General features: G+C 39.4%; 1 protein-coding gene across 2 annotated transcripts; it reads left to right on the top strand.

Moving 5' to 3' along the window:
- Nucleotides 1–794: 794 nt before the first annotated feature.
- LOC140362898 (glucose-6-phosphate 1-dehydrogenase-like) lies at nt 795–13,048 on the top strand. Of its 2 annotated transcripts, none has more exons than XM_072449181.1 (13): nt 795–835; nt 1,955–2,106; nt 3,992–4,029; nt 4,117–4,225; nt 5,253–5,470; nt 6,037–6,195; nt 7,496–7,621; nt 8,153–8,246; nt 9,074–9,260; nt 10,277–10,512; nt 11,546–11,622; nt 11,863–11,955; nt 12,037–13,048. In XM_072449181.1, the coding sequence occupies exons 1-13, from the start codon at nt 814–816 to the stop codon at nt 12,125–12,127; spliced, it is 1,602 nt and encodes a 533-aa protein (XP_072305282.1). In that variant the 5' UTR covers nt 795–813; the 3' UTR covers nt 12,128–13,048. The 2 variants fall into 2 exon arrangements, with proteins under 2 accessions (XP_072305282.1, XP_072305283.1); XM_072449182.1 differs by having other exon boundaries at nt 814–1,015.
- The last annotated feature ends 39 nt before the right edge of the window (nt 13,049–13,087 follow it).

Below are 13,087 nucleotides of genomic sequence, written 5' to 3'. Positions count from 1 at the left end.
TTACCAAAGAAACTCCTGCACAGGATACAGGGCTCAGTCATGTGGGACAATAATGCTTAAGGCTACTCAAGACAAAAGTGTTGGGAGTCATGTTTTATACTGTCCTGAAGTAATTTGTTCAGTTTCTGCTTGATTGTGCTGTATGACAGGAACACATTCTCCTCTTTGTGCTGCTCTATTTCTCAAACAATGAAGCCTCATTGTCGGTCACAGCAACAGTTGCAACACTTGTTGCTGCACTATTTCCCCTTCCTCATTCTTGTGTTTGAACTTGTGTTTGAACTACATCTACTCACCTGACAAGGCTACAGCAAATCTAAAAGATTTACATAATTGTTGATCAGAATTCAAAAGCTTTTATTCATTCTTTTCCGGCATTAGACCGTGCTCAATGCAATCCACTCACCACTCCCTGACAGAGCAAGCGGCCAATAGGCGTGGTTCTTTAGACAAATATGTGTAATTCAAAATGCACCAATGTAATGAATAAGCACTTCTTGGACAATGCAATCTGAATTTGATACCAAGTTCACTCATGTCAGGGCTTATTGCTTGTCACTTGCTTGTTCTTGCTTTGCCTTGAATATCCCACGGAATGGCATTTATTTAATTGCAGGTGCTTTTATTGCTGAAACCTTGAAAAACATAAATTCCTGCAATGACAAACGTCTTCCTTTCTATAAAACGTACAGACACAAACACAATAGGGCCCCTTTAAATCTATTATCTAATCATAAACGAGCAGTAGTGGGCGGGGTCGTTGACACTGAAGCCCCGCCCCCCGCGCGCCGCTACGTCACTTAGTCGACAGGGATGGGAAGTCGACCGAGCGCTGGTGAGTCTCAACAAACCAATAAAACAACTCAAATCTGCCTTTAACAGGGAAGTGGGCTGCACCCTGCTCCACATCGCACATTTGCACACCCATGGCATCACTAGCTCGGACTACTTCGCCTCCGATTGTCTAAAAGTATCCGCTGCATCGTTGCGTTTCGCTGTGTTTTGCTAAAGCAACGTGAGTAGCGTGGTTTGTTTTCTTTTAGCATGATGTGGCTAATTGGAAAGCTACCACAGGACGAGCTGATATTTCTAGTTTTGCAAAGTAATCATGTTTTTGAATTGTCTGCATGCTGGGCTAATGATGTGATCCCGGAAGCAAAAAGCAGTCATTTTTTATACATTTCCTGCTAAATTTACATTTTGCAAAGTTTATTTCTTCTTTTACTTCAGCAGTGTTTGTGGTGTTGTTTTGGGTGTAAGGGATGTCGCTATCTTAGTTGCCTCTAGCTTTATTCCTGTTTGGATTAGAGTTGGCCAACTAAATACAGGGATTGGACTAATGTCATTACAGTTTCTTGAGGCTGACTATTTCTGGATGTGGTGGTGTTTGAAAGAGGACTGGTAATGCAAGTTACTCAAGAAGAGTGTATATCCAGGTTATACGATTATAGTTGAGCAGTCTTAGTTCCTCTTTGGGTTCAGGATGATATACATCCATTGAAATTGTTCACGAGAAACTCCAGGCAATAATGTTATAATAATTCCCGTTAATAGAGTCCCATAGTTTAAAAAACACATGGATTATACATTTGCACCAAAAAATCACACTGTTTAAGGATGAAATACGAATAGTACATCAAATTTATACAACACTTTTTGGACACTCAAATAATATAATAATAAAGTAAACAAATAAATAATATATAGGTAATAAGTGACATTTGTACCCCACAAATTATATGACATTAAATTCTAAAGCAAAATAATTATTACCCCCATAATCCTGCTGGAATTTGTGGGAAACAAATGCGACTTAAGTTCTTGACTGCTGAAATCTATTGAAATCCAGTTGTAATATACAGAGTAATCGGACATCATGCCCACTCGTGCAATCAAACAAGTTGCTTTGTAAAATATGACTTTTAACTTGTAGTTCTTTTTGCTTCCTGTCCAGAACCTCCACACAGATCCCCAGAGAAGATGAGCAGTAACGTTCCTCTTCCTCTTTCTCGCTCGGAGGTTTTCGGGGAGTTGAGGAAAGAGCTCCACAATGATAAGGAGTTCCACCAGTCTGACGCCCACGTCTTCATCATCATGGGCGCTTCTGTGAGTGCGCAGGATCTGTTTTGAATTGTGGATAACGATGTATTACTAAGAATATATAAAAATACTTTTGAATATGTCAGAAACCGTAAACTCCTAAAATATTGCTGACCTCTTATGTACATAAAGGTGTCCGGTGTAACTTTTGGTGGTGGTTATTGCTTTGCCTTAAATTATGCTTGATATGATATTGACATATTTTGCATTTACTCAAAAAGGTTACATAGTGCACCTTTGAAGTCGGATAATTACAGTGACACGCCTATAATCTACAAAGCCTCAATATCACCTCCATCATCAGTCTATAAAGTTATTACAGTTATAATATTGCAGTGTCATATTTTTACATCCCAGATCATTGTCCGGTGTGTTAATATCACCTGGGAAAACACAGAATTGCACTTGAGGTGATTAGGACATGTCAAACTGGTTTTACTTCCTCCTGCAATAAGCCCTGTCTTTCTTCCTTTTAGTTTAGGTTACATGACTAACTAGAGTTACATAAAATCAGCATTCTTATCTTTACACTTGGGATTGCAAATGTCATCCTGACGTCTCATTTAGCTTTGGTTGATCAGATGTTTTTTTTGCTCTTGGTGGATTTTCCAGCGTCACAGAGACTCAGCACTTTCTTTTCAATGGAGGGTTGTGAGGATTTTGCTTTGAGCGGTGAATCACTGGGTGTTCGGGTTTATGGTTAAGCCTGTGGCAGAGGCACATGGTAAAAGTCATTTAATCACACTGTATTTTGGAAGGTCATGAAAGTCTTACATTGGTATTGAAAGGACAGGTTTCATGGCAGCTTGGTTGATTGCCCTCTAGTGTCTGACCTATAGAGCAGAGAATAGTCTGTTCTAGCATTGTAACATTTCAAACTCTATTACGGTGTTTTTATTGCACAATTAGGCCTGTCACAAGAATACATTTTTTATTATTACAATTTTTTAATACTTTATTTTTAAGTTTTAAGAGGATACAGCAAAACGGCCCTAAACATAGATCACTCAGTTGGCTAGTCAACAGCAGTAAAGTGAAAGTTTAAAAAAATGCATTAAAAAAAAACAATACACGATAATACACTTTGAACTTACTGCTGAAAAAAAATATTGACAATATAGGATAATTTAGAAACTGGTAATAATAAGTAAATGGGTAAACCAAATTGTTAATTCAAGTTATTAATATGATTATTATGATGATGATTATTATTACTACTACTGTATACAAATTAAATCTATTTTCAAGACTATATAATGTAATTCACAACACCAAATAACTGCAGTTTCTTTAATATCCCCCTATATTTGATATAAATCCAATGATAAGCTAAGGTTTTTCAGTATTGATACCTGTTCAAATGAGTACCTAGTTATTTTGATGCTAGTTTTGTGTTTCATTTTTTTTGTTTCAAGTTTGTTTGTTTTGTTAAAGGCCCTTAGGCTTTATTGGACAGGACAGCTGAGCATGAAACGGGGGATGAGAGAAAAGAGAGGACACGCAGTAAATAGTCAGAGTCGGGACTCAAACTCACGACACTGGCCGGCTGCACCTGGAGCCGGGCATACACTCAACCACCGGGCAGCACTTTAGTTCATTCACTTTTTGGCATTTCCTTTCACATTCTGTAAATGGATAATGTCACTGTCACCTGTGTGTTGGCTTCCCTGCAGATGACAATGACCTCTGGGACTAGACTGCAGTTTCTACTTTAGAGCCGAGTGACATTTGTGTGTTTTTAAGATATGTGCCTTTCACTGCGCTTGGCAAACACTCCATTTTCCATTACATTCCATTTCCATTATTTGTTCTGTTTTATTTGACTTTGTAACATAATTGTATTTCACAAACTGCTTTTTAATTCAAATTTTGTATCGTGTTTGCACCACAGGGAGATTTGGCAAAGAAGAAAATTTACCCGACACTCTGGTGAGGGAACCTTAATACCTGAAAAATGTAACTGACGGCCAACTTGTGCTTTATAATAAATCTTTTTCTTCTCAAACATTCTTTCAGGTGGCTGTTCAGAGACGGTCTTCTTCCAGAGCACACATACTTTGTGGGTTACGCTCGTTCCCAGTTGACAGTCGCTGCAATCAGAGCGGCCGCTTTGCCATATCTGAAGGTAAAAGTTGACCAAATAAAATCATCAAAGCAAGGTTATGCAATATTGGTTGGGTTCATGTGAACTCAAACTTTTCTAGAATTCCATACGTTTCAAACGTTTTTATGGTAGAATTTGCTGTTTAATTGTCAGATTGCAGATTTGTTTACCTGGCTTATGGGTCATATCTCGGTGATTACAGAGCCTTTCAACATGAAAATAAAACTGCAACAAAGTTCAATGTCTTCTCATTGAATCAATAAACCAAAGTGAAATATTTTTTTATAGTTTTTTTTATAGATAGCTTCAGAAAGTGGTGCTAGCTGTCATCTCCTTTAAGACATAAGCATTATGACAGGTCTGTGGAGCCAGTCCCTAACAAAAACAATTGAGTTCAACATTTTGTGCTTTTGAAACCCTGTCCTCCAGTGGAGGTCAGTATTAGATCAAATGCTGCCTCATGGAAGTCAGAATTGGCCCCAATATGGCGGTCCTCGTGGCGGCCCTAAAAAGACAATAATTATATGGCGGCCCTCGATACGCTTCAGACACTGAGTTAGGGTTAGGGACAAGAGAGCGGATTTGGACTCAAGAGAAAAAATGATTGCCTGAGCTATTTCAGCGGGACCGGCCATGTTGGGGCCAGTAACTTCAGTTTCGGTCACCGCCATATTGGAATTCTGACTTTTGTGAGGCAGCGGGAGTTTGATCTAGACCTGACTGTCCAGTTGATGCGAGATGTAGATTTTAAAAAAGAGGAAAATATTTAAAGATTGTTTTGGAAACATGGTAAATTAAATTAGAATATGAAATATACAATAATTATAATAATAATAATCAAAAAAGGGCTGCAAACATATTCTGTTTCAATTTTACAGTGAATTCACATTTTGTATTTGAACCTCAACCACAACATTTACAGACACGTTTTAATGCTTTTCTGATGGATTTCCCTGAATATTGTCTGAATATTGTTATCAGATATTATTTATCCTACCTCTAACATCATATAATCTGTGCTCACAAATCTGTCCTTGTGCTTGCTCAGGTTTCAGACTCGGAGGCTGAGAGGTTAGACGCGTTTTTCAAAAGGAACACGTACATTAGTGGGAAATATGATGATGACGCTTCCTTCTCGGCTCTGAACAAACACCTTCTATCTCTGCCCGGAGGAGCTGAAGCCAATCGTCTGTTCTACCTGGCTCTGCCCCCGTCCGTTTACCACGACGTCACCAGGAACATCAAACACCTGTGTATGAGCAAAAAGTAAGTGTTTGGAGCGATGTAACGCAGACATTAAGCAAACACAATTCATCCACATAGAGAAAACAAGGATTTCAAGTCATGAGACGACAGAGTCACGATGGTTCTTCGACTGAGCGTTGGTCTTATTGTTGACCACACGTTTGACCGCGATTGATCGTAGAGACAGCGAGAGGAGGGCTCACTCTTTCAATATATCAGACAGGTTTGATTTACATCGCAGCTCGTCTTTGGTTGTACAACTGTAGTTCTAGGTTTAGTCTTTGTTTATGTCTCACTGTGAGAGCTACAACCCTCTAATTTGAACCACGGCTCAATATTTTCCCCACGATCAGAAATCTTTTGTCACAGATGACCAAAATCGTGGGGATTGTTATTACATTTGTGATTTATGTTTATTAGTAGGATTCTGGAACGGGTTTTGTTTATACATGTCATTTAAAAATATTAATGATTACGTTAATCTAGTTACATATGTAACTAGATTAACATAATCACTACTGTCATGTCATGTGAGAATAACTTGCACACAATAATTGTTCCACATAACTCCTGGTGTTTGTGCCCAGAGGCTGGAACAGGATCATCGTAGAGAAGCCATTTGGACGTGACCTGCAGAGTTCTGAGGAGCTGTCCTCGCACCTCTCCTCGCTGTTCACAGAGGAGCAGATCTACCGCATAGACCACTATTTGGGCAAAGAAATGGTGCAAAACCTCATGGTGCTCAGGTGAGATGTTCTACTTTGTTTAATGGCCGTGGCTGCAGAGCCGCGGCGCGGTCAAATAGCCCAGCAGTTTCAGGAGCCGCGGCACAAAATAGCCTAGCAGTTTCGGCTCTGTAGACACTCCCTTGTTTAATAAGGTCAATGATTCATCCTGTGCAGGAGTTTTATGGCCGTAACTGAATTACTAAAAGTTATTGTTTTATTCTCTGTTGAAAAATGTTACTCTTGAGGAGAAAGTTGGCTTGATACAGTCACTATTTCAACTTCTTCCATCCATTTCCATGCACTTTATCCGGGATTGGGTCACGGGGGCAGCAGCCAAAGTGGGGATTCCTAGACGTCCCCCACCCCAGACACTTCAGCTCCTCCCCAGGTGTTCCCAGCCCAGGAGAGACATAGTCCCTCCAGCGTGTCCTGCCACTTCTGAGCCACGTCAGCTGCTCCTCTCGATGTGGAGGAGCAGTGGCTCTACTCCGAGCTCCTCCCGTGTGACAGAGCTCCTCACCTTATCTCTAAGGGAGCGCCCAGCCACTCGGTGGAGGAAACTCATTTCGACCGCTTGTATCCGCAATCTTGTCCTTTGGGTCATTACCCAAAGCTCATGACCATAGGTGAGGGTAGGAACGTAGACCGGTAAATCGAGAGCTTTGCCTTTCGACTCCTTCTTCACCACAACAGTCCGATGCACCTCACCCCTAACCCTATGCTAAAGTCAGAGCAGAAAACAGAAATACTGTTCTTCAGCACTTTTATATCTGAGATTCTGGGTCGATGTGGGTCCCTCTGTTACTTTAGCGGCTGCTGAAAACCCCCAATACTTTTCAGCGAAGGAGCTTGTAATTCAATATATTGTGACAGCCACTATATAATCTTGAGACTTTTGATGATAAGTTATAACACTAGTTTGGTTATTGTTACATCCCTAGTACTGGGTGATTTTTTTTTTTTTTTTTTTTTTTGGTATTTTTCTAACTCAAGTATAAAAATTGTGTGCTGGAGCGGGTTGTATAATTAAAATAAAAGCGATTAAAATCGCTATAATTGAACAAGCCTTACAGTGGTGGACCCAGACATGTGAAATGTGTCATAGTTAAGATGAGTTCAAGTACATTTAAATCATGTACCGTTGAAATATATGACTACAAGTTTGTTGCACATCATTTGTCACTGTGACCTACAAACCCTCACCGGTTTGTTTGCTTAGTAACGACTTTCTGCACCCTTAAACAAAAGACTGGAATATTATTTGTGCGTGTCACGCTCAGCTGTTGCTGGAGCCTTGATCATGTGACTCTGTTTGTAGGTTTGGGAATCGTATCTTTGGACCAATCTGGAACCGGGACAGTATCGCCTGTGTGGTCCTCACCTTCAAAGAGCCCTTCGGCACACAAGGCCGGGGCGGGTACTTTGATGATTTTGGCATCATTAGGTGAGGATGAAGCACTACATTTAATACAGCCCTTTCCATTTTAATGAAAAAAACTGCAAGTCCAGTCTGTTTTTCCTCACAGTAAAAAAAACCCTATAAAACTTCTTTATGGTTGTCCAAAATGAATCAATACTCAATCAATAACTTAACACTTAATCTGGTATCAAAACTACATGTTACATGGAGAAAATACATAAATGGGACACATTTGAACCTTTCCTGAATAGTTTCAGAATGGTCTTAATATATTATTGATTACACAAACTATTGTTATAACTATTGTATAGAGAGTATTTTCTATTCTATTGTATTACTGAGTAATGGTCCACAAAAAGGACTACCGTACTCGAACATCAATTTGAACCATGAAGTGAAAATTTGACTCTAAAAATGTATCAAATAAAATTAGGTAAGCGTGTTGATATTATGGAAATGTATTGAGTCAAAATTTGATGGACCAATCGTAACCAACACAACTGTCCAGTCCGCACGCTGTTATTGTTGTAACACCTGCTCTTTTGTGTTATTCAGGGATGTGATGCAGAACCATTTAGTCCAGATTCTCAGTCTGGTTGCCATGGAGAAGCCCGCTTCCACCAGCTCCGATGACGTCAGGGACGAAAAGGTTTGTTAGGAATAAATAGTATTATTACTGTATTTGTTTTAGGGATGCCAGGATTATTCGGTTGATCAAAGTATTCAGGCCACAGTATAACATTTATAATACAGTAACTTCCCTTTATTGTTCAGAAAGTTTGATTTGATAAAGCTGCTCACATACTAGAGGACTTATGCTCAAATAGTTGAAAATGTTAGTATTTCACTGCTGTTTCGTCATGGTGTTTGTATTTGGAAATAATCGTTACTACATCCACGTAGTACTATACTTTTAGTCCCACGTACCTGTCCAAATCAGTCCTAATGCATTTTGTTGTGTTTGTCTTTTTGTGTGTTTTGTTTAGTCCAAAATCCTATTTAAATTGTCCCTATGTATGTAGCTAATCATTAAGGTAATATTATGACCTCTGCAGAGAACTGTGGTCCTCACTGGGCCTGCTCTGGTTGACCCTGCCCACCCTGTAGCTCCGACCTCCACAAACACAGTCTGAAATACATCAAATGGTTCTATTATATTTGCAGTAATTATTTTGGTGTTCTTCCAAACATTAGGACACATTCTATACATGTGTAGGAGCATCGTTAACTTAATATTATTTGTTAAAACATAATGCAAATAACAAAATTGCAAATAAAAATCTTTGTTTACACCGCACCTTTTAAGCACAGCTTCACAAGACTGTAAAAAGCAACATAAAACAGATTAAAATACTTCAAAGACAGAAAGTGCACACATAGAAAAGTCTACATATCACAAAAAGCAAGGTCAATAATTGTAAGTTTTAAGAAATTTGTCAAAAGTTGATCAGATGACTTAAGGTGACTGTGTTGCAGGTCAAAGTGCTGAAGTCCATTTCCGCGGTGAGCCCGTCAGACGTGGTGCTCGGTCAGTACGTGGGGGACCCGGAGGGAGAGGGAGATGCTAAACTGGGATACTTGGACGACCCCACTGTTCCCAAAGGCTCCACACAGGCCACGTTTGTTTCAGCCGTGCTTTATGTGCACAACGAACGCTGGGACGGTAAATGCTTTCAGTTGTAGTGTTTTATAGTCAGCTCTTTTCCCCATGTTTTTTGTGCCGTCATTTATCACTCCAATCAATGAAAAAACAGATGCACTGACAATGGATATGAAAACTGGCACAAGTTGGGAACAGAACTCAGGTCAAAGCTGCAGAAAAGCTGACGAAAATCCACTTATTTGTTAATACATCTTTGATACATGAGCTCTTTGAGACGTTACTACTTTTAGGGGTTTACTGTCGGGGTCAGGGGTCACCAGAGGCAGCTGAAATCTAACTGGCTCGCTCTGTTAAATGCTGTTATAAGACGAGACTTGGTGGTTTTATTATTATTTATTTAAAATCCAGACTTTGCAAGATAAAAGCACATGAATGCAAACAAATCCATTTTAATAATCCTCATCTTGGAAACCCGAGGACCACATGAATAATAATAAATAATACTTTATGTGCACTTATTCTGCCCCTCAAAACCTGGCGCGATGCCACTCTAATCCAATCTACAGTAGCTCCACAAAACATTACTAATAAATGATAATATGGTTAACTTTTGACAGTTCAAAATTCATAATCATTATTAATATTTCGGCCATTATCAAGCAGCTCTACATAGACAATATTCTGAGTTTTAAAATGGGAATCACTCATAAAAAGGTGTCTGGAAGAAAAAGTCACATTAAAGTTAAACGTTGGTGAATGAAACATATTGAGAAGCTGTAGTTCCATAAAGCAACGATAAAATGACTACAAACATTAAATCAATGAAGTTGTACATAATACTTAACCTTTAAATTGCTGGATTAATTCAATATTCTCTATAGTCATGACTAAAAGTGGGCGATATGACGATTTAAAAATAAATTTGTCATCTGAGCCTGACAATGTGCCAGTTTCTAGCGATGTGATGATAATAATAATGATGAGATTACTACGTCAAATCTAAGAAATGAATTGCAACATGAATTAGTTGTGCCTTATTCCTCCACCTGACCTCCACCTGACCTTTATCCGTGCAGGGGTCCCGTTCATCCTGCGCTGTGGGAAGGCTCTGAACGAGAGGAAGGCGGAGGTGCGGCTGCAGTTCACAGATGTCCCCGGGGACATTTTTGACAGCCAGTGCTGCAGAAACGAGCTGGTGGTCCGCGTGCAGCCCAACGAGGCCGTCTACCTCAAAATGATGAGCAAAAAACCAGGAGTTTACTTCCACCCCGAGGAGACCGAGCTCGACCTGACGTACAGGAGCAGATACAAGGTGAGGGGGCCGCAGAGAAGGGGCTCGTGCAGATAAAAGGTGAGGGGGCCGCAGAGAAGGGGCTCGTGCAGATAAAAGGTGAGGGGGCCGCAGAGAAGGGGCTCGTGCAGATAAAAGGTGAGGGGGCCGCAGAGAAGGGGCTCATGCAGATACAAGGTGAGGGGGCCGCAGAGTTTCCCTTTACTTAACAGCAATGGCATTGTATTGGTCATTGAACAGAAATGCCATGGTAACGGGGAATAATGTACTGTAAGTTGTAGTAGTGGTGTAGGCTTTAATTGTTTAGTTGATTCATCATTTAGTTGACTCTATATGCGAGGGCGTCTTCTACCATAAAAGTGTTTGCATTTCAACATTTTAATTAATTCAAGTTTTCAAAATAAAGTATGCAGTTCTACAAAATGCGCTCTCGGGACTCAAACAATATTTACCCCAAGAGCAAGTTCCCCATTACAAATACTTGGGCATCTGGATTGATGATAAACTCTCATTCAACAAACGCATACAAGAGCTGAGAAATATTCTAATCCAGATATTGTATATGTATTCTCCAGCAACAGTGTTAAAACCTCTGAACTCGTTTATCGTCCGGCTCTAAGGCCCGGCTCTAAGGCCCGGCTCTAAGGCCCGGCTCTAAGGCCCGGCTCTAAGGCCCGGCTCTAAGGCCCGGCTCTAAGGCCCGGCTCTAAGGCGGGACTATTTAATTACATGTCTGTTAAAGATTTCCCACAATGCCGTCACACTTGCTTTGCATGATTTGATCTCATATTGTATGTGAAAGTGGGTTTTTATGTTTTTATTAATTTTATTGATTTAATGTTTTTATCTTTATTTCATCTGCATATCCTGGTTTGTTGAAAACACAAACAAACAAACAAACAAACAAACACAAACAAACAAACAGAGGACTCATGAAAAAGAGTCTCTCATTGGGTTTCCCCTGTTTGATGATAAATTAAATGATTATTAACAAGTCCCTGAGTATCCTGAAATATTTTTGATATCCAACACCAAAACCTGTTTTACTTTTTAGGATGTGAAGCTTCCAGATGCTTATGAACGCCTCATTCTTGATGTTTTCTGTGGAAGTCAGATGCACTTTGTGCGAAGGTCAGTCACAAACAGAATGTATTGTTTTTATGGCAAGTTTGTGCTTGTGTTTATTAAGCTCAAATTGAATTAAGCCACAATGTTTTCATGCAAAGGTTTATGGCAACTCTATTATTTTAGTTTGAAAGTATTTGTGAAATACCAGCTTGCATTACTTCCTACTCTAGTTGTTGCCACTAGATGACACTCTCATTCCTCTTTATTCATCAACAAAGTGTAAAAGTGTCTTATTTTTTACAGCGATGAATTAAGGGAAGCGTGGAGGATTTTCACACCTCTTCTCCATGAGATTGAAAAAGCGAAGCCTAAACCTATTCCATACAAATACGGAAGGTACAGAACACTTCAACATGAACTAAAAATATAAGTATCATGCACTCATTTCTTCTCATTTCATTCTGGTTTCCTTTGCAGCCGAGGACCAGCAGAAGCAGATGAACTGTCAAAGAAAGTTGGGTTCCGTTACGAAGGCCGTTATAAGTGGGTGAACCCGCACAAGCTGTAGAGAAGGAGGCGGCAGCAGCGTTAGGATTGTAGGACATGAGCAGCACCGTGTCCCTTTTATCAAGTGTCTTTGGAGGCGTTTCAAACAGCACTGAAAAACCAACTGTTGAAAGTATCTTGTTATTTTGGGATATATCATTGACTTGTTACTTTTTATACCACGGAGCATTCAAACAACATCCACACAAAGGTCAAAACAACAGTAAAATACAAAGTAATAAACTATCCTATTGAATGCTTTAACATCTTTGGTACAATAGTTTTAGAAGGCTGGGGATCTACAAGGACGTGAGCGATTGATCCAAGTGTGTGACACTCGAGACACTTGGCTCAAGTTGAGTTTTTAGGATCAATTTGTGCAAGAAAATGTCAATGTCAGACAACACTTGAACAACAATAATTAACCTACTCATAATTTTAACTATCTACTGTTTGAAACTGCTCAAATAAGCAACCTACATTCAACATTTCAAGCTATTTCTCAATGTAATATTAAACAAGGTGCATAGAGCTCATTATTATTGTTTTGTTTTTTAGAATTTCACTTATGCCTTTTAGATTCACAGCCTTTCATATGAACAAACTCGAACATCTTAGTAACACCATTAAGCTTAAGCTGCTTATCATTATATTTGATCATCTCTGCTTCCTTTGCTCATGTCTGTTTAAAGGGTGAATACGTTTTAAAAGGTGGGGCAGCTTGATGCTTTTATTCGAACAAACTGCGATAGTCTTAAATATCAGACTAGTTTACTTTCTGCATAACAGCCTCAATATCCATTCCATTGTATTATGTTTACAGTTGTTCAAATATAGATGACTTTTCTTCCATTTGTACTGGAGCGACACTGAATGCTGTTGCTCTCCTGATGCTTGACTCAAAACACATTTCCACTACTTGTAATAAACTAGTTTGGCTCTACTTTGGTGCGTTGTTCCATTTTTGAATAAATTTGGTACA

The sequence above is a fragment of the Eucyclogobius newberryi genome, unplaced genomic scaffold, assembly GCF_026437365.1.
Source record: "Eucyclogobius newberryi isolate DKJ021-1_F unplaced genomic scaffold, fEucNew1.0.hap1 SCAF_17, whole genome shotgun sequence".
NCBI classification, from domain to species: Eukaryota; Metazoa; Chordata; class Actinopteri; order Gobiiformes; family Gobiidae; genus Eucyclogobius; species Eucyclogobius newberryi.
Note: the sequence above shows the minus strand (reverse complement) of the source record. Positions and strands in the feature narration are given on the sequence as shown.